This window comes from Tasmannia lanceolata, unplaced genomic scaffold (genome assembly GCF_043159265.1).
Source record: "Tasmannia lanceolata isolate RefF3 unplaced genomic scaffold, GAP_Taslan_0.1 ptg000007l, whole genome shotgun sequence".
In the NCBI taxonomy this organism is placed as follows: domain Eukaryota; kingdom Viridiplantae; phylum Streptophyta; class Magnoliopsida; order Canellales; family Winteraceae; genus Tasmannia; species Tasmannia lanceolata.
In genome coordinates this window covers 29,172,186-29,194,088 of record NW_027518684.1, presented here as the reverse complement: position 1 = coordinate 29,194,088, position 21,903 = coordinate 29,172,186, and the positions used below count along the sequence as shown (strand labels likewise).

Sequence of the window (21,903 nt, the reverse complement as noted above, 5' to 3'; positions counted from 1 at the left end):
TACCTCGACCGGAATGGAATCTAGAAATGGATAAGTTCGATAGGTCATTACGGGATTTCACACTCGGCGCCCTACCGTCTATCTTCAACCAGACTGGAATCTGAAAGTGGTTTAGTGGTTTAAGGCTGGCATGTTGTTACGAGATTTTCCACCCAGCCTATCATCCACCTTGAATCAGTCTAGAATCTGGAAGCGCTTAACCAGCAGGTTGCTACGTGATTTTCACCCAACAAGGAGTCCAAATCTAGAGGAATGATAGACTTAAGGGCGCCCTTGCAAAAACCAGTTACAAGGGCGCCCTCATTGATCCATAGCAAGAAAGTGATTTCTAATGGGACTAAAAAGTATATGTAAATAGGGTGGCAACTATAACCATAAATGCAGTCTCCTAATGTTGACCAATCCAAGCGCCCTAGTAACTGTTTTGTTTCAAGGGGGCCCTTCGTTCTATCATTTCTCTCAAATCTAATAGAATTTCTATTCATAAGAAGGGAATTGCTAGGGTCCATGGCAAAAGGCATTTCGCAGCTGGTCTGTGTCAGACCAGCCACCTCGTGAATGGAGACAAAACTTTGCGATGGAGCATTCACGAGGTGGCTGGTCTGAATTGCGACAAACCAGCCCTAAAATGCCTTTTGGGATGGAACCTAGCAATCCCCTTACAAGAATCCCAAAGAAAGAAAAAGTTTCCTAATAAAATCAACATAGAAAGCCTAGAGCCAGACGTGTTCCGGTTGCCTTGCCAAATTCAAGGCAATCTCAACAATTTCTGTCTTCTGTCTTTAATAGCATAGCTGTAATTAATCCAGTGATTGCGGTGGTGTTAGATACGAAATCTCCCACATTCGATCTTTATCACGTGCTACCGAACCCAGAATAGTCATTGCAAGTTTGCAGCCATTCCACATGTAAGAGGCTTTCTTAAAAATTAAATCTCTTTGTTTCACTCTTCAAACTCGATATTTACAATGCAGTAAAGCTACCAATAAGATGTCGACAAAACTACTTTAGTCGTGAAAGGATGCCGACACTAGAGAAAATTGGGTAGAGAAAAAGAATCGTGATTCTTGTGAAGGCATCTTTTGATTAAGTGATATCTTTCCTTGCCTGATTTTCAACTAAAACGGCTCATCGACATTTAACACTAAGTGTAAAACAAACTTGACTATCCATTTTTTTCTACGATGTACGAAAATATTCATATATAACCTACGTCACGTGGGTCATCATGTTTCTGCCTTACTCTACGCCTGAAGTCCTTATAAAAAGGGCAGCTCCCTCAAGGTTTATACCATCAAAGCAAACATGTCCCTCCTTCCACACTTGTTAGTTTTACTCCTTGGAGTGGTGTCTCTCACCACTCCCTCTCAAGCTGGCTATACGCCCCCTTTGAAGAAGTTGCCACCACCCGTTTATAGCCCTCCAATTATCAAGCCACCCCCGATTGAGAAGCCACCGCCAGTTTACACCCCAATCGTCAAGCCACCTCCAGTTGAGAAGCCACCCTTGCCTCCAGTATACAAGCCTCCACCGGTCGAGAAGCCACCCCTGCCTCCAGTATACAAGCCTCCACCAGTCGTTAAGCCCCCTCCTTATGGTCACCACCCTCCATCAAAAGAGGGATTATATAAGTCACCGCCTGTTTACACTCCTCCAATAATCAAGCCACCCCCAATTGAGAAGCCACCGCCCGTTTACACTCCTCCAATAACCAAGCCACCCCCAATTGAGAAGCCACCGCCCGTTTACACTCCTCCAATCATCAAGCCACCTCCAGTTGAGAAGCCACCACCGACTCCCGTATACAAGCCTCCACCGGTCGAGAAGCCACCCCTGCCTCCTGTACACAAGCCTCCACCGGTCGTGAAGCCCCCTCCTTATGGTCACCCTCCATCAAAAGAGGAATTATATAAGTCACCACCCATTTACCCTCCTCCAATCAAGCCACCGCCGACTCCTGTTCTCCCTCCACGGATCGTGAGACCTCCTCCGGTGAAGCCTCCACCTACACCTCCCCCTCCCTACTACAAGCCACCTTACAAGCCTCCACCATCAACCAATCCATAAATGGCCAATTTAGTTTCAATATGCATAAAAATAAAAAGCCATAGGCTCTTGGTTTTTATTTGGCTTAATCTTGAGTAACTCTTAAGTTATTCACGGGTGAATTTGTTTCATTGCAAATTTCTACTTTTGCTAGAAATGTAAGCATTGAACATCATATCTAAAGCTATGCTGAATTCCACTTAATAAGCTGTGTTTGATCTATAACTTAATAGCGGGAAGAGAGAGCATTTCTTTTCATTTGGTTTGATTTCCAAGTCAAATATATTTCATCCATGGGATGGTCACGCTGTCCTTTCCCCGCGTGAGGTCCGACTTATGAGATTCTACTTATTTCCGCGTACTAAACTACTAAGAGGACGTTTTCTATTCGACAATATTGTTTAATGGGAAAATGGAGAAATTTTTTAAGTAAAAACATATTGAATAAAAAAGAGTCAGCTAATTACTAGAAAACACATTTTTTTGGGTGTTTCTTCCAACATAATTTTCTACTCCTATTTCCAAGCAATTTCACGTGCGTTTTAAAGTTGGTAGAAAGCATTATTAAAACAAAATGCTAATTGGCTACTTAGATTTTCTAAAGTCTTTTGTCTTGTATGAATTGTATTGTCCCTTTTGAAGAAAGACGAACTAAGAGAAAAAACAAAGGGGTTTCGTCCTTTGGCTTTATTCCAAGAACCAAGTATCCCAAAATGAATGTCCAACTTGTTGTGTCTTACTTAGAAACCCACAGAAGTATGTAGTTAAATAATAGGAAAATAAAATAAAACGAGAATAACACAGAACATCGCAAAAACGTAAAATATTTACTAGGTTAGGAAAGCATGCCTATGTCCATGGATGAGAACCTATCTTCCACTAAAGAAAAAGGAGGGAAGAATACTAAATTCAGATAACCACTAACACTTGTAAACATAACAATCTGTTTCTCTCCGGATGAGAGAAAACCCAATTCTAACCTCACTTCACTCTAATGTTAAACTGCCAGTTACTCCAAAAGCACCAATAACACTTGTAAACATAACAATTTGTATCTCTCCGGATGAGAGAAAACCCAACCGTAACCTCACTTAACTCTAACTGTTAAGCTACCAGTTACTCCAAAAGCTTAAGCTGTTGGAGAACGGCATTATTTATCTTCTATGCTTTAACACTCCCCCGCACGTGTTGCCCACTTGGGCCGACCATCGCATTTGGATTTTTGGTTTCGGGGAGGTTTGAACTCGAGACCTTTGGCTCTGATACCATGTTAAACTACCAGTTACTCCAAAAGCTTAAGCTGTTGGAGAAAGGCTTTATTTATCTTCTATACTTTAACACTAACCAAGCGTGAGATGTTATTGTTCTATTCCCTTATCTTCTTACATATATGTATCAGTGAACAAAGGAGATTTATATTAATCCTGGATGCCTGAAAACTAAGCCTAACGAGTGTTTTTATAGGATGCTCAAAGTGGTCAACATAGAAATTGGATTAGGATAAACATAGGACTCCTAATATAACTTAAATCTATTAGTTTTGTTCAATAAGCTATCAAACTATCTAATCTAATACCCAAACAATCCAACAGTTAGATCTTGCACGATCTGCATATCTTAACATTCCCTCTAAAAAGTATGTGGATGAAAATCTACTTATGTTTAATTACAATAGAATTCCACAATTAAGAAACATAACACACACAGCCGAAGATTGACACAGCCGAAGGTTGATGACAAATATCCTCTGATGATGGGACTAATGCATGTTGCCAATGATGTTGAAGATGTGAACTGATGTTAGTTACCAAAGAAATTGTAATATGAGCCAGACGGGACCTAAGTCACGATTGGTTAGTTTTCATGGGGCGATCTTGGTTACTGGTCCTCATGGTAATTAGTTGCTTTAGACCAGACCTCAATGGGGAAAAATAAACCACAATGGACAAGCTACCATAGGTTGATTTTGGGTACCCTCATTTCAAAAACGCACCTCTCAATTATGGCATCTCAACTGAAATAGGGCAAAGAAGAAATATAAGTTGGGAAAAATAAGAAATAAAAGGGGAAAAGTGCCCAAGCTGCGGCTAGAATGTTGATGGTAATTATTAGCGTCAATAGTACGAAGACTCTAGGTTTAAAGAGAGCGCAAAATCTTTTTTAGTCGGTGTGCATAAAAAGTTTGGGGTTCATAGTTTCGCATAAGATGATGAGGGGATGTGTTGGTAGAAAAATGAGTGGTGTTCAAGGGAAAAGTGTGAGAAATTCAAATGTTAAGTTGTCTCGAACAAAGTTGGCTGGGTGCTTTGGCAAAAAAGAAGAGGGGAGACTGGGAGTGTTGAGGTAAGATGGGTGGTGTGAAAACTTCTCCCTAATCATTATTATGACAATGCATTGGGAACTGTGCGTAGAATGTCATGATGAAGGATCGGTGGAGAAATGCCTTTTGCGCTACTGATCCGAAACCCCGGCACACTTGAGCCTTTCTCTACAAACACATATATAAATCCTTTCCTACTAAAAGGGAAAATCCCAAAAAAATCGTCTGCTACTTTCCTGCTATTGCCTTATGTGTCCCACCTTAATTTCCATAAAACTCCCACGTATGTCCTTTTTGACTACTTTTTTGTCATTTTCGCTTCTCCTATGCCCTTCCACATGAGTTAAAAAACAGACGCCAGCGGTTTCCTTTTATGCCTTTTTTTCGTAATTGTTATAATTTTTCAATTTTATTTATAGTTTTGGCCGTAATTGTCATATTTTAGTACCTTCGTTCGGTATTTTTTTCGTAATTTTTCTGCTTTGCTTCCATTTTCCCGTAATTTTTCATTTAAAACTTAGTACCCGCATGATTATTATTTATTGCTATTATGTATTGCTAGCCACCTTTGCACAAATCGTATTTCTACCAATCTTCGCAGCAAAGGATGGGCGACAAGCAGACAAGTACGCTCGGCGAAGGTGGATAGCAACCCGCGGGCCAACCCAGTTCTCACGGCCCGGATGCGGGTCCAAGCCCAATGACCCGTAAAATTTTCCGAGTCCTTACAGTGAGTATTGTTTTTCAAAAAGTATTGTATGGCTTACTTCTTAGGATGATCCAAACCGTCCATTTGATGGGCCACAATGTAAGTAGGTTGTGTGCCAAAATTCATTTCCATAGGATAATTACAACCCTCCAATCAATAAATGTTTCCTAAATATGCCTTTCCTCTATAGACTGCAGGGCTAGGATCATCGCATGGAAATGTGTTTTTTGGGAACATCCTATTTACGATGTGGCCCATCAATTGGACGGTTTGGATCATCCTAAGGTGTAAGTTATTCAGTACTTCTGTTTTTAATAGGGAGTGTAAGAAATATGTTTTTGGTTTGCAAGCTTTGTCACAAAATTCTTGTTACCATATACCATGTAGTGAACTATTTTTTAATAAGCCGATAGGGGTCCCCACAAAACCCCAACTTACCCATAAAAAATTAGAGTGAATATTTTACGGCCTACACCATAGGATGATCCAAACCGTCCATTTGATCATTCCCAAATGATGATCGCATCCCTACAATCTATAGATAAATGACATATTTTGGAAACATTTATTGATTGGAGGCAATTAGGTTATTTGATTTATAATTTTATTATACACCATTGTATTCCATTTTCAAAGTGAAACTATTCATTCGCCAAGTGCAATTTCTTTCGTCTCTTCTTTCTTCTTCTATCCAAATCATCTTTAGATCTGATTTTACACAGTATCAAAGCAGGTAATGAGCTGAGAACGAAACTAAGGACCAATATTTACAATCCAAATGAAGTATTTGATTGCACTTTCTCCATTACTAGTCTTCTTTCCATTCGACTCACACTTACTTTCATCCTTCAGAAATATCCATTTAACCCATCTTTCTTGCCTTAGAAAATCAGATCCATTTTTTTCATCTCTAAAAATCCCATTTTCTCCTATTTAATTCATAAAAATCCCATTTTCTAGGCTCGATCTTGCTATTTCTGAATTCTTTTCTAGGGTTTCATTGTTTTCTCTTTCTCAATCCTCTCTTTCCGAACAGCACATACTCAGGAGGTGCAAGTTAGCATTTCCCATGTGATAGTCTTCTAAAACCCAAAGACAGGCCCCTCTCTTTCAATTAAGTCAGGTGCATATCAGCACCCAATCTAAAAAAAAGGTGCAAATTAGCATCAACCACATAAATTTTTTTTTATAAAAAACACACGAAAATCATTTTTTTGTTCATCCTTCCTCCATTCGAATCGAAAAAACACATCTTCATTCCGTCGTCCAACCATAGGTACCGGAAACTTCCCAGTTTGATGGGAAAGCTCTCTTCTCCGAAAACTCGCTTCGAAGGCTAAGTTCTTTGCAATTCTCAAACTTCGGGGAAGCACTTCCCATACGCATTTTCCTTAATGTACTTTGGAAGCTAAGTTCTTTTTCTAAAAGAGTGTTTTCTCATTTTTCTAATGCCAAAGGTGAGTATTTAAAAAATGAGTATAAAACTCATCTTAAGTTTCAAATGAAATGTGGATCTTTTTCCAAAACATAATATTAAATCTACATGAATATAACAGGCAGAACTATAAATCCCTAAGAAATCTAATTAAAATCAGTCGCAAAGTCTTCTCTACTAATTGTAATCCCCACCCACATTAACACTTCCTCCTAACCTATTCTAATGCTCTCCTTTCTATATACTTCTACTTTTTCTTTTATTTTTTTGGTTCATTTCCACGTCCTTCTTGTTTGCTTCCAATGAGGCTTATTAGTTATTACATGCTTCATGTTGACTTTCAATGAAGCTTCTCACACATTTCCACTTTACTATCTTTAGACTTTTCACTTCATGCGGACATCCGAAGACAAGCCCTTAGGGTGTCAGAATCAACAAATGTAGATTTCTTTGTTTTGGGCGATTTTTCCCCGATTTCACAAAAACTTTGGAGGTCCATAACTTCTTTGTTTCTCGTTAAAATCTAGTGAGGTTGGATTCATAAGAAAGCTCTTGATGGAAGTTTCAAAAGAACCCAATCAACTCACTGAATACTCGTTGAAACTTCGTCGGACAGTGAAAAATAAAAAAGAATCCCTCCCCACAACCCTAACTGATACAAAAGCTACATACTATCATAGTTAGTACACAATCATAATCTAAACCCTATTCTTACCTTGACTCGATTCCTTTGGTGGTGGGAAAATCTCTAGCGGCTCTCGATTTTCTCCAGGGATATTTTAGGGTTTCTAATTGAGATATGAGCTTATCATTACTATTTATACTAAACTAAGAAGCCCTAATCCAAATTTTGAGTGACTTGACATAAAAACCCTCCTTCTTAATGTATAATTACTATTGGGGTATTTCAATATCCTCTCCTTACAAAATTTCGTCCTTGAAATTTGGAATAGGGTGCATACCTAATTCGTTGAAGATATAGGGGTATTTCTTTCTAGTTTCTTCCTCCAGCTCCCAGGTAGCCCCAAGCTCAATGTAATTCGACCACTGAACTTTCACAAAGGTTATGGTTTGTCGCCTAAGCACTTGATCCTTCCGATCAACAATGCGAATGGGTTGCTAATCGTAAGATAGTTCTTCTTTCAATTGCAAAGGAGTAAGTTCAACAATGTGATTCGGATTTGGCACATACTTTCGTAGCATAGAGACGTGAAATACGTTCTTAACTTCCACCAAGGATGGTGGCAATGTAAGTTTGTATGCCACTTCTCCCACTTTTTCCAAAATTTCAAAGGGTCCAGCATAGGGCTAGCTTCCCTCGGATTCCAAATAGCATCACACCCCTGGTGGGGGGTACTCTCAAGAAAACAAGCTCCCCAACATGGAATTACAATTCTCTTTTTATGTTGTCTGTGTAACTCTTTTGCTGACTCTGAGCTGTACAGAAACATTCGCGAATCAAGTGGACCTTCTCAATAATTTGTTGGACTACTTCACGACCTAACAAACTTCTTTCCCCTACATCATCCCAACATATCGGGGATCTACACTTTCTTCCATGTAGGGCTTTATATGGAGACATCTTAATACCGCCTTAATCGCCATTATTGTACGCAATTCAACCAAGGGTAGGTGACGGTTCCATGTGCCATTTAAGTCGATAGTGCACACCTGAAGCATATCTCCAAGAATCTGAATGGTTCTTTCAAACTGACCATGTGTCTAAGGGTGGAAGGCGGTACTAAAGTAAAGTGAAGTGCACAAAGCTTGGTGTAAACTACTCCAAAAACATGAGATACAAATCCGGTGTCTCTGTCGACATATTAGATACAACCCCATGCAATTTAACAATTTTCTAAATATATTATCCTGCCAAATTCGTTTGGGTCATACCAGTCTTAATTGCCAGAAAATGAGTCGATTTTGTTAGCCTATCAACAATTACCCATACTAAATCGTTGCCACTAGGTGTTCGAGGTAAACCAGTTACAAAGTCCATGGTGATTCTCTCCCACTTCTGTACGATAATGGGTATAGGCTGCAACGGTCCTGCAAGTTTCCGATGTTCCACCTAAACCTGTTGGCAAGTCAGTCACTAAGATACATACTGAGCTATCTCCCTTTTCATATTGTTCCACTAAAAAAATTTCTTCAAATCTTTATACATTTTGTGCTACCCAAATGTGTCGAGTATCTCAAATTATTGGCTTCCCTCATGATTTCTAGTTTCAGCTCGGGACTGTCCTGGACACATATTCAGCTACCATACATGATGGAACCGTCCTAGTGGATCGAAAATTCTTACAGTATTCCAACTTGCAATCCTTATTTTATTTTATGTAATTGAGGTTCAGTAGCTTGTACGGCTCTACCTTTCTAAGGCAGAACTCGCAAAGCTCGAAATTATGCGCGACAACTAAATCCATGAATCTCGATGTCAGCTCTTCTCAAGAGGTAATCAGTACCACAATATTCCGAGGGACTTTCTTCTTAAAGCATCTGCGACCACATTGGCATTACTTGAGTGGTAATTATTGGACAAATCAGTCCTTCAAAAGCTCCAACCACCTAAGGTGTCTCATATTCAATTCTTTGTGAGTGAAGATGTACATTGAACTCTTATGATCTGTAAATATCTCCCACATCTCTCCATAGAGGTAGTGCCTGGCGAATACCACTACCGCCAACTCCTAATCATGTGTTGGGTAATTCATTTCATATGGTCTGAGTTGACGAGAGGCATATGCCACCACCTTCCCATATTGCATTAATATGCATCCAATCCACTTTTTAGAGGCATCATTGTATAATGTAAATCCTCTGCCACTGACTGGAGTGTTGGTAGTGTGAGGATGGGTACCAATATTTGTCCCGGCTTTAATTCTTCGATGCTCTTTCCCCATTCATCTATCCATACATATCGAACTTCCTTTTGACTTAGCTGGGCCATAGGTGTGGCTATACGGGAGAAATCCTCAATAAATCATCTGTAATAAACTGTTAAAACCAGAAAGCTTCTGACTTCCACTGCACTATTTGGTTGGTCCCACTACATGACTGCTTCGATCTTTTTTGGTCTACCAATCTGTATCAGAATGTACATCTTGGCATGCTCGGCAATTCCATGAACAACAAGAAGTGCAGCCGTTGTTTTAGGGCTTATCCAAGAAGGGTCTAAATACCTTATTCATAAGATCCATAAATACGGTTGGGGAGTTTGTCAATCCAAAAGGCATCAAGCTGCTACAGAAGTCTAGAAAGATATCAGAGGAATTTGGTATCAAGCTACTTTAGAAGTCCAAATGTCTTTCACACATTGCACTTCAGCTACTTTTAATCAGCTGAACAATTATACCCTAATAAGTCCCGTCATAGTTATCCGTATCAAAACTCATATCTAAGATGCTCAAGACGGATCAATCTGTATTTGGGTGAAACCGGAGTATACGAGCCAAAAGTATCATTAGAACCATACATGTGAACTCTACACTGAGGGGTATTCAGGCGCCCAAGTGGAGGTTGGGTCACCCGGACGTTCAAAATAAAATCCCAAAAATTCATGGTTGGGACGCCCTAGCAAACCATCTCAGGTGTTCAAGCAACTCGGTTCAGGCATCCGTACATTTCCTCGAGCACCCGATCCAATCCGAACCAGAAACCCCAAAAATGTAAGTCACGTTTGTTCGGGCTCCTGAAGGCTTTCCTTCTGACGTCCAAACATGGCTCGTCTGCCCGATTAAGCCCTTCGGGCATCTGAATCGACTAAATGAGATTCCTTTCTTTTGGGCGATTTTCCCCTGATTCACACCTAACTTTGGAGGGCCATAACTTCTTCGTTTCTCGCGAAATCAAACAAGGTTGGATTCACTGGAAAATTGTGATGGAAGGTTTCAAAAGAACCCAATCAACTCGTCCGATGCTCACCAGAACTTCACCGGACGGGCAAAAAACAAAAAGGGGTCCCTCCCCACAACCCTAACTGATACAAAAGCCACATACGATCACAATTAATACACAATCACAATGTAAACCTTATTCTTACCTAGACTCGATTCCCTAAGATGGTGGGAAAAACTACGACGGCTATCGGTTTTCTATAGGGAAATTTTCTCCTCCTTGGTTTAAGATTTATAATGGAGAAATATGCTTATCATTAACATTTATACTAAACTAAGAATCCCTAATCCAGATTTTGGACAAAAATATCCTCCTTCTTAGTGTATAATTAATGTTGGGGCATTTCAGTAAAATTATTGTAATTTGTAGCGGTCATGAGAGCCTTGCATGCTCGTAAGGGTACTTCGCAAGCATGCGGTGCCTGTTGTGCCTTTGAGTCGGGGGCGTGACAGAGAATGAGCTATAGGTGCACCCTTGCAGATGGTTTTTTGAAGGCTGCTCTTCAATTTATCATTTTTCTACATAAAATCCCCTTAGATATACAAGGAATGTTCGATGAGCCCTGCAACGCAAGACCATCTCCATAAGTCCATGGTTCCACAAGAGAATATCCTTGGTGCCGTCCAAGCATAATGTAAAATAGGGGTGTTCATTCGATTATAACCGAACCGAATAGACCAAAATTTTATAACCGAAATAATTTCGGTTATCAAATTTCGATAACCGAAACCAAACCAAAATTTCCAAAAACTGAGCCGAAACCGAACCGATTAAAAATTCGGTTATTCGTTACAACCGAATAGTGGGAGAAAAAGAGGGAAAAAAAGCAATACTTCGGTTTGGATTGGAAGGCTAGGATCATCATATCAAAATGATTTTTTTAGCACAACCTAATTAAATTATGATCAATCAAATGGACGGTTTTGATCATCCTACGGAGTGCCCATATATCATTTTATTTTTTTTAAATAATAGTTTTTTATCCATAATTTCGGTTATTCGGTTAACCGAATTATTTTTTTGAGATAACCGAACCGAACCCAAAAAACAGAATTTAAAAAAAAAAAAAAAACCGAAATTGAACCGAACCGACCAAACCAATTCGGTTCGGTTCGGTTATTCGGTTACAACCGAAGAATGAACACCCCTAATATTCTAAAATACCAAATATAAAAGACATTTGATATATATGACTTCCTCGGTTTTTCTAATAAAACAGAGAATTAGAGCGTCCTTTTGTTAGAGCGACAAGGCCTATGAAAGCTAAATGTCGTAGCATCTTAAACCATTATTTTCTTATCGGTACAATGCAGGAAAAGACTGCAGTAGTGAGGCTTGTCTTTTTTCTAACTCGTAAATGCATGTGGCCTTGTATTTTGAAAATTTGTGTAAGATTGACTTTGATAGGAGGCAGCTTTGTCACGAGTAGGGCTGCAACTCGAGCCGGGTAAAACCCGACCCGCATCGACCCGACCCGAAAATAGCCTGGGTCGGGTTCAGGTTTCATGGGTTTCGGGTCGAGCCGGGTTCAACATTCAAAAGCCCGCATGAATCTCGGGTCGAGCCGGGTTTGAAGGGGCCCGACCCGACCCGACCCGAGTTACATAAGTTATAATATGTACATTTTTTTCTATTGTTAGTTAAAAGTTAAAGGGATAATTACATTTACACCCCCTCTAGTTTCTGACACATCCACTTCCACCCCTATAGTTTAAAACGTGACAAATACACCCTTGTAGTTTCAATTTGTTTATGGTAGGCCCCCTCAGCTGAAGGTTCGTCCATAGATTGAAGGGTTAGGATGATCCGATGGAGCTGATTTTTTTGGCACACCCTAACTATGTCAGGACCCATCAAATGAACACTTTGGATCATCCAAACAATGTGGGCCCACATTATTTGGATGATTTTTTGGTAGTGTTTGGATTCGGGTAGGGGCCCACATTATTTGGATGATCCAAAGCGTTCATTTGATGGGTCCTGACATAGATATGGTGTGCCCAAAAAATCAGCTCCATCGGATCATCCTAACCCTTCAATCTATGGACGAACCTTCAGCTGAGGGGGCAAACATTAAACAAATTGAAACTACAGGGGTGTATTTGTCACGTTTTAAACTATAGGGGTGGAAGTGGATGTGTCAGAAACTAGAGGGGGTGTAAATGTAATTATCCCAAAGTTAAAAGTGAAAACCCACGCACCCATTGTTACTGTATGTGAGTGTAATTTCTGCTTCTATGAGTTGAGTTGATTCAAGTGTTTGATTCAGCATTGTTTGATTGTAATTACAACATTGTTTGATTACAGCATTGTTTGATTCAAGTGTGATGTGAGTGTAATTACATCATTGTTTGATTCAAGTGTAATGTGAGTGTAATTTCTGCTTCTATAAGTTGAGTTGCCTTGCCAAACAAGAATTTTCCTTAAAAATTTGCGCCAACGTGAAAAAACCCGACCCGACCCGAATCGACCCGAGATTTATCATGGGTTGGGCCGGGTTTGGGAATCGTGGGTTTTTCGAAAAAAAACCCGACCTGACCCGAGATATTTCTCGGGTAGGGTTGGGTTCTCCAAAACCCGACCCGCCCGACCCGAGTTGCAGCCCTAGTCACGAGGTTCTTTTATCGGTAGGCTATAAGGATTCAAAGTTGAACCCTAGATTGTCTCTATCTCAGATCTACTATAATTATGTCTGCAATGGCCTTTTTACACTGAATCTGGGCTATTTCATATTGAGGACTTTATACATTGAATCTGGACAATTTTATACTGAGGCCTTTCTATCCGGATTCAAATTCAATGGCCTTTTTACATTGAATCTGGACTATTTCATACATAGGGACTGGCTAGGCAATTTGCCAAACAGCCATTTCGCGGCTCATTTTTTAAGAGAGAACAACCACATTGTAGTATACATTGTATTATTCATTTAATTCGGCTGAGGTGGATTTTCTATCATGAAAAAGTGAGCCGCCAAATGGCTTTCTACGAAATTGCCTTGCAAATCCCACAGACATAATATTTGCTTTATGGATTTCGACCCAACGGTAAATATAGTCCTACATTACCCAATTTATGAGCATTGAACTTTGTATGGTGTAACAATTAAGTAGCTTTTTGCCATCTTGGTTTGCTCTATGTGAACAATAGATGCTAGAGAGTTTGGGAATCTCCACCAAGATCAATCTCTACATACCTGTCAATATTTGTGTGTGGGTCAGTAGGATTAAATAATTATTATTGTATTATACCTAGCACAAGGATTTTATCCAGATCATTCTCTCTATTTATGCGTTCAATATTTTTCCGTGTCACTATGATTGAATAGATGTCATTGTCTTATCTCCTAGCCCAAGAATTCTATGGAGAAAGTGGTTCTTTGCAATACCCAGAAGGATGTCAAAGTTCCAGATGGCTATTCCTCAAATATCTCGCAACGTGTAAATATTCAAGAGCGCAAGATTTCGGTATTGAAGAGTCATGACTGTCATGTTTTGATGTAGCAACTACTTCCATTAGCTGTAAGCTCAACACTGCATTAGAACGTCAGTTCGGTATTGATTGAGCTATGTAACTTCTTCAAAGAGTTATGTTCAAAAGTCCTCAATTTAGGCTACCTCCTCAAACTACAAGATAGAATTGCAGTAACAATTTGCCATATAGAAAGCTCTTCCCACCTGCCATTTTCTAAACTAGGGAGAATGAGATAGGTAAGGTCCTTGAGTTGGAAATCTCTCATTGAGTACTACTTAAACTTTTGAAAATGTTAAAAATCAAGACAGTTATGTGGATCCTCAAAAAACCACTCTCCAACTCTAAACCGTTAGGGAGAATGAGATGGGTCAGATCCTTGAGTAAAAAATTTCTCTCCAACCACTTGGAACTTTTTGAAAATATTTTGAATCTGGTGGGAAAATGAATTTTGATCGATTGATTAATTACTGGGGTTTTTTGGTTATATAATTGACAAATTGGGTTGATTTTTTTTATTTAAAATTTAAAAAATGCCAAGACCAACCGGTCATTACGGGATGTTTCACGTTGCCTACCATCTTCCTTGAACTGGACTCTAGAAGTTGAATTGGCTAGGGATGACAGGTTGCTAGTGGTTTTTGATACGCAGCCTACCATCTACCTCGACCGGAATGGAATCTAGAAATGGATAAGTTCGATAGGTCATTACGGGATTTCACACTCGGCGCCCTACCGTCTATCTTCAACCAGACTGGAATCTGAAAGTGGTTTAGTGGTTTAAGGCTGGCATGTTGTTACGAGATTTTCCACCCAGCCTATCATCCACCTTGAATCAGTCTAGAATCTGGAAGCGCTTAACCAGCAGGTTGCTACGTGATTTTCACCCAACAAGGAGTCCAAATCTAGAGGAATGATAGACTTAAGGGCGCCCTTGCAAAAACCAGTTACAAGGGCGCCCTCATTGATCCATAGCAAGAAAGTGATTTCTAATGGGACTAAAAAGTATATGTAAATAGGGTGGAAACTATAACCATAAATGCAGTCTCCTAATGTTGACCAATCCAAGCGCCCTAGTAACTGTTTTGTTTCAAGGGGGCCCTTCGTTCTATCATTTCTCTCAAATCTAATAGAATTTCTATTCATAAGAAGGGAATTGCTAGGGTCCATGGCAAAAGGCATTTCGCAGCTGGTCTGTGTCAGACCAGCCACCTCGTGAATGGAGACAAAACTTTGCGATGGAGCATTCACGAGGTGGCTGGTCTGAATTGCGACAAACCAGCCCTAAAATGCCTTTTGGGATGGAACCTAGCAATCCCCTTACAAGAATCCCAAAGAAAGAAAAAGTTTCCTAATAAAATCAACATAGAAAGCCTAGAGCCAGACGTGTTCCGGTTGCCTTGCCAAATTCAAGGCAATCTCAACAATTTCTGTCTTCTGTCTTTAATAGCATAGCTGTAATTAATCCAGTGATTGCGGTGGTGTTAGATACGAAATCTCCCACATTCGATCTTTATCACGTGCTACCGAACCCAGAATAGTCATTGCAAGTTTGCAGCCATTCCACATGTAAGAGGCTTTCTTAAAAATTAAATCTCTTTGTTTCACTCTTCAAACTCGATATTTACAATGCAGTAAAGCTACCAATAAGGGATGTCGGCAAAACTACTTTAGTCGTGAAAGGATGCCGACACTAGAGAAAATTGGGTAGAGAAAAAGAATCGTGATTCTTGTGAAGGCATCTTTTGATTAAGTGATATCTTTCCTTGCCTGATTTTCAACTAAAACGGCTCATCGACATTTAACACTAAGTGTAAAACAAACTTGACTATCCATTTTTTTCTACGATGTACGAAAATATTCATATATAACCTACGTCACGTGGGTCATCATGTTTCTGCCTTACTCTACGCCTGAAGTCCTTATAAAAAGGGCAGCTCCCTCAAGGTTTATACCATCAAAGCAAACATGTCCCTCCTTCCACACTTGTTAGTGTTACTCCTTGGAGTGGTGTCTCTCACCACTCCTTCTCAAGCTGGCTATACGCCCCCTTTGAAGAAGTTGCCACCACCCGTTTATAGCCCTCCAATTATCAAGCCACCCCCGATTGAGAAGCCACCGCCAGTTTACACCCCAATCGTCAAGCCACCTCCAGTTGAGAAGCCACCTTTGCCTCCAGTATACAAGCCTCCACCGGTCGAGAAGCCACCCCTGCCTCCAGTATACAAGCCTCCACCAGTCGTTAAGCCCCCTCCTTATGGTCACCACCCTCCATCAAAAGAGGGATTATATAAGTCACCGCCTGTTTACACTCCAATAATCAAGCCACCCCCAATTGAGAAGCCACCGCCCGTTTACACTCCTCCAATAATCAAGCCACCCCCAATTGAGAAGCCACCGCCCGTTTACACTCCTCCAATCATCAAGCCACCTCCAGTTGAGAAGCCACCACCGACTCCCGTATACAAGCCTCCACCGGTCGAGAAGCCACCCCTGCCTCCTGTACACAAGCCTCCACCGGTCGTGAAGCCCCCTCCTTATGGTCACCCTCCATCAAAAGAGGAATTATATAAGTCACCACCCATTTACCCTCCTCCAATCAAGCCACCGCCGACTCCTGTTCTCCCTCCACGGATCGTGAGACCTCCTCCGGTGAAGCCTCCACCTACACCTCCCCCTCCCTACTACAAGCCACCTTACAAGCCTCCACCATCAACCAATCCATAAATGGCCAATTTAGTTTCAATTTCCATAAAAATAAAAAGCCATAGGCTCTTGGTTTTTATTTTGGCTTAATCTTGAGTAACTCTTAAGTTATTCACGAGTGTATTTGTTTCATTGCAAATTTCTACTTTTGCTAGAAATGTAAGCATTGAACATCATATCTAAAGCTATGCTGAATTCCACTTAAAAAGCTGTGTTTGATCTATAACTTAATAGCGGGAAGAGAGAGCATTTCTTTTCATTTGGTTTGATTTCCAGGTCAAATATATTTCATCCATGGGATGGTCACGCTGTCCTTTCCCCGCGTGAGGTCCGACTTATGAGATTCTACTTATTTCCGCGTACTAAACTACTAAGAGGACGTTTTCTATTCGACAATATTGTTTAATGGGAAAATGGAGAAATTTTTTAAGTAAAAACATATTGAATAAAAAAGAGTCAGCTAATTACTAGAAAACACATTTTTTTGGGTGTTTCTTCCAACATAATTTTCTACTCCTATTTCCAAGCAATTTCACGTGCGTTTTAAAGTTGGTAGAAAGCATTATTAAAACAAAATGCTAATTGGCTTCTTAGATTTTCTAAAGTCTTTTGTCTTGTATGAATTGTATTGTCCCTTTTGAAGAAAGACGAACTAAGAGAAAAAACAAAGGGGTTTCGTCCTTTGGCTTTATTCCAAGAACCAAGTATCCCAAAATGAATGTCCAACTTGTTGTGTCTTACTTAGAAACCCACAGAAGTATGTAGTTAAATAATAGGAAAATAAAATAAAACGAGAATAACACAGAACATCGCAAAAACGTAAAATATTTACTAGGTTAGGAAAGCATGCCTATGTCCATGGATGAGAACCTATCTTCCACTAAAGAAAGAGGAAAGAATACTAAATTCAGATAACCAATAACACTTGTAAACATAACAATCTGTTTCTCTCCGGATGAAAGAAAACCCAATTCTAACCTCACTTCACTCTAACGTTAAACTGCCAGTTACTCCAAAAGCACCAATAACACTTGTAAACATAACAATTTGTATCTCTCCGGATGAGAGAAAACCCAACCCTAACCTCACTTAACTCTAACTGTTAAGCTACCAGTTACTCCAAAAGCTTAAGCTGTTGGAGAACGGCATTATTTATCTTCTATGCTTTAACACTACCCCGCACGTGTTGCCCACTTGGGCCGACCATCGCATTTGGATTTTTGGTTTCGGGGAGGTTTGAACTTGAGACCTTTGGCTCTGATACCATGTTAAACTACCAGTTACTCCAAAAGCTTAAGCTGTTGGAGAAAGGCTTTATTTATCTTCTATACTTTAAAACTAACCAAGCGTGAGATGTTATTGTTCTATTCCCTTATCTTCTTACATATATGTATCAGTGAACAAAGGAGATTTATATTAATCCTGGATGCCTGAAAACTAAGCCTAACGAGTGTTTTTATAGGATGCTCAAAGTGGTCAACATAGAAATTGGATTAGGATAAACATAGGACTCCTAATATAACTTAAATCTATTAGTTTTGTTCCATAAGCTATCAAACTACCTAATCTAATACCCAAACAATCCAACAGTTAGATCTTGCACGATCTGCATATCTTAACATTCCCTCTAAAAAGTATGTGGATTGAAAATCTACTTATGTTTAATTACAATAGAATTCCACAATTAAGAAACATAACACACACAGCCGAAGGTTGATGACAAATATCCTCTGATGATGGGACTAATGCATGTTGCCAATGATGTTGAAGATGTGAACTGATGTTAGTTACCAAAGAAATTGTAATATGAGCCAGACAGGACCTAAGTCACGATTGGTTAGTTTTCATGGGGCGATCTTGGTTACTGGTCCTCATGGTAATTAGTTGCTTTAGACCAGACCTCAACGGGGAAAAATAAACCACAATGGACAAGTTACCATAGGTTGATTTTGGGTACCCTTATTTCAAAACGCACCTCTCAATTATGGCATCTCAACTGAAATAGGGCAAAGAAGAAATATAAGTTCGGAAAAATAAGAAATAAAAGGGGAAAAGTGCCCAAGCTGCGGCTAGAATGTTGATGGTAATTATTAGCGTCAATAGTACGAAGACTCTAGGTTTAAAGAGAGCGCAAAATCTTTTTTAGTCGGTGTGCATAAAAAGTTTGGGGTTCATAGTTTCGCATAAGATGATGAGGGGATGTGTTGGTAGAAAAATGAGTGGTGTTCGAGGGAAAAGTGTGAGAGATTCAAATGTTAAGTTGTCTCGAACAAAGTTGGCTGGGTGCTTCGGCAAAAAAGAAGAGGGGAGACTAGAAGTGTTGAGGTAAGATGGGTGGTGTGAAAACTTCTGCCTGATCATTATGACAATGCATTGGGAGCTGTGCGTAGAATGTCATGATGAAGGATCGGTGGAGAAATGCCTTTTGCGCTACTGATCCGAAACCCCGGCACACTTGAGCCTTTCTCTACAAACACATATATAAATCCTTTCCTACTAAAAGGGAAAATCCCAAAAAAATCGTCTGCTACTTTCCTGCTATTGCCTTATGTGTCCCACCTTAATTTCCATAAAACTCCCACGTATGTCCTTTTTGACTACTTTTTTGTCATTTTCGCTTCTCCTATGCCCTTCCACATGAGTTAAAAAACAGACGCCAGCGGTTTCCTTTTATGCCTTTTTTTCGTAATTGTTATAATTTTTCAATTTTATTTATAGTTTTGGCCGTAATTGTCATATTTTAGTACCTTCGTTCGGTATTTTTTTCGTAATTTTTCTGCTTTGCTTCCATTTTCCCGTAATTTTTCATTTAAAACTTAGTACCCGCATGATTATTATTTATTGCTATTATGTATTGCTAGCCACCTTTGCACAAATCGTATTTCTACCAATCTTCGCAGCAAAGGATGGGCGACAAGCAGACAAGTACGCTCGGCGAAGGTGGATAGCAACCCGCGGGCCAACCCAGTTCTCACGGCCCGGATGCGGGTCCAAGCCCAATGACCCGTAAAATTTTCCGAGTCCTTACAGTGAGTATTGTTTTTCAAAAAGTATTGTATGGCTTACTTCTTAGGATGATCCAAACCGTCCATTTGATGGGCCACAATGTAAGTAGGTTGTGTGCCAAAATTCATTTCCATAGGATAATTACAACCCTCCAATCAATAAATGTTTCCTAAATATGCCTTTCCTCTATAGACTGCAGGGCTAGGATCATCGCATGGAAATGTGTTTTTTGGGAACATCCTATTTACGATGTGGCCCATCAATTGGACGGTTTGGATCATCCTAAGGTGTAAGTTATACAGTACTTTTGTTTTTAATAGGGAGTAAGAAATATGTTTTTGGTTTGCAAGCTTCGTCACAAAATTCTTGTTACCATATACCATGTAGTGAACTATTTTTTAATAAGCCGATAGGGGTCCCCACAAAACCCCAACTTACCTATCAAAAATTAGAGTGAATATTTTACGGCCTACACCATAGGATGATCCAAACCGTCCATTTGATCATTCCCAAATGATGATCGCATCCCTACAATCTATAGATAAATGACATATTTTGGAAACCCCGTAACTGTGTTGGGATCATCCTATGGAAATGATTTTTGCATACACCCTATGATGTAAGTCCGTACAATCATGTATTTTTCAAAAGAATCGTACGCCCTGTGTCGTAGGATGATCCAAACCGTCCATTTAATGGGCCACAATATAAATTGATTGTTCCCAAAAAATAATTTACATATGATAATTCCATGCCCTTCTTTAAGAAAAACTTCCTACTGTATCCTATTAGCTGGGGGCATTTACGTCATTTTGATGCTAGAAGTTTCTCTTAATGAGAAATGATTTGAGGGTACAATCGTCAATTGCATATGAAAAGTACCGACATATGGTCCCTGTCGATGACAATTACGGAAAAAAACTACCAAAAAGAGGTATAGACATATGACAATGACGAAAAAACTACGTATACGACGCATTTTCGAGACAAGTTACAAAATATTGACGGATGCGGAGCACCTGAAGAGGAACAACAATTATGGAAACCTCTATCGATTGGAGGGCTACGATCAGCCTATGGAAATGATTTTACGGGCACAACCGATTGATGTTGTGTTCCATCACATGGACGGTTTGGATCAACGTATAACCCTCTATAGATCGGAGGGTTAGGATCAACCTATGAAATTTTTTTTTAGGGCACAACCTATTTAGGCAGTGGCCCATCTAATGGACGGTTTGGATCATCCTATGGTACGGGCCATACCATACATTTTAATAAAGTGAGGAGTGCGATCATCAAAATACGGTGAGTAGTGCCATTATAAATATGGCAGTGAGGACATTTGAACTATATATAATTTAAAACCATCGATGTTCTTGGATGTTCCCACGTGGGTCGGGTTCAACCCGATCCTGATGGGTTCAACACGAATTTGGGTTGGGTCGGGTTAAGATTTTTCCCAAATCGGGTTGGGTTGGGTTGGGAAAAATCAACCCGAATTGGAAATCGGGTCAGGACGGGTTAGGGTGTCGGGCAACCCGACCCGACTCGAAACCCGAATTTGGGTTCCATCTGAAGAAGTACTGTATATGTGTTTTTCTTTTTCAACATTGAAATAGTCTCCACAGTTCACAATGGACGGTTTGGATAATCCTATGGTGCGGGCCATACCGTACTTTAATCAAGTGAGGACCGTGATCATCAAAATATAGTAGTGCGGATAACATTTCCCTTTGTTAATTGTTAGTCCCTGTTTGTTTTGGATTTTGAGAACCGATTGTGAGTTAAAAACTGATTATTGGTGACTCACTGTTGGTTCCCAAAATCCAAAACAACCCGGCTTGAGTTGAGGAGGTCAACAATTGGTACCATATCAAATCGGGTCAACCCGACCCAACCCAGCCCGAATTGGAAATTGGGTTGGGTCGGGTTGAGGAAATTGCAAATCGGGTTGGGTCAGGTTGACCCCAGCCAGGTTGGACATCGGGTTGGGTTGGAAAAATGGGTTCCTCGGGTTGGGTAGGGTTGGCCTCAACCCGACCCAAGTTACACCGCTAACGATGACGAAAAAACTACTTTTCCTTATTCACTATGTGAGCATCAAATTACAGAAAGTTTGATATTACGAATGCAGAACACCTGTAAAAATATTGACGAATTCCGGGCACCTTAAGAGGAACAACAATTATGGAAACCTCTATAGATTGGAGGGCTAGGATCAGCCTATGGAAATGATTTTATGGGCACAACCTATTTATGTTGTGTTCCATCACATGGACGGTTTGGATCAACCTATGATGTGGTCTGTAC

General features: G+C 40.0%; 1 protein-coding gene across 1 annotated transcript; it reads left to right on the top strand.

The window, feature by feature from the left end:
• The first annotated feature begins 1,280 nt into the window (after positions 1 to 1,280).
• Positions 1,281 to 2,253, top strand: LOC143882352 (uncharacterized). The gene has a single exon (XM_077385902.1). It carries the CDS (start codon positions 1,306 to 1,308, stop codon positions 2,065 to 2,067), a length of 762 nt encoding a protein of 253 aa, XP_077242017.1. The 5' UTR covers positions 1,281 to 1,305; the 3' UTR covers positions 2,068 to 2,253.
• Positions 2,254 to 21,903: the final 19,650 nt, after the last annotated feature.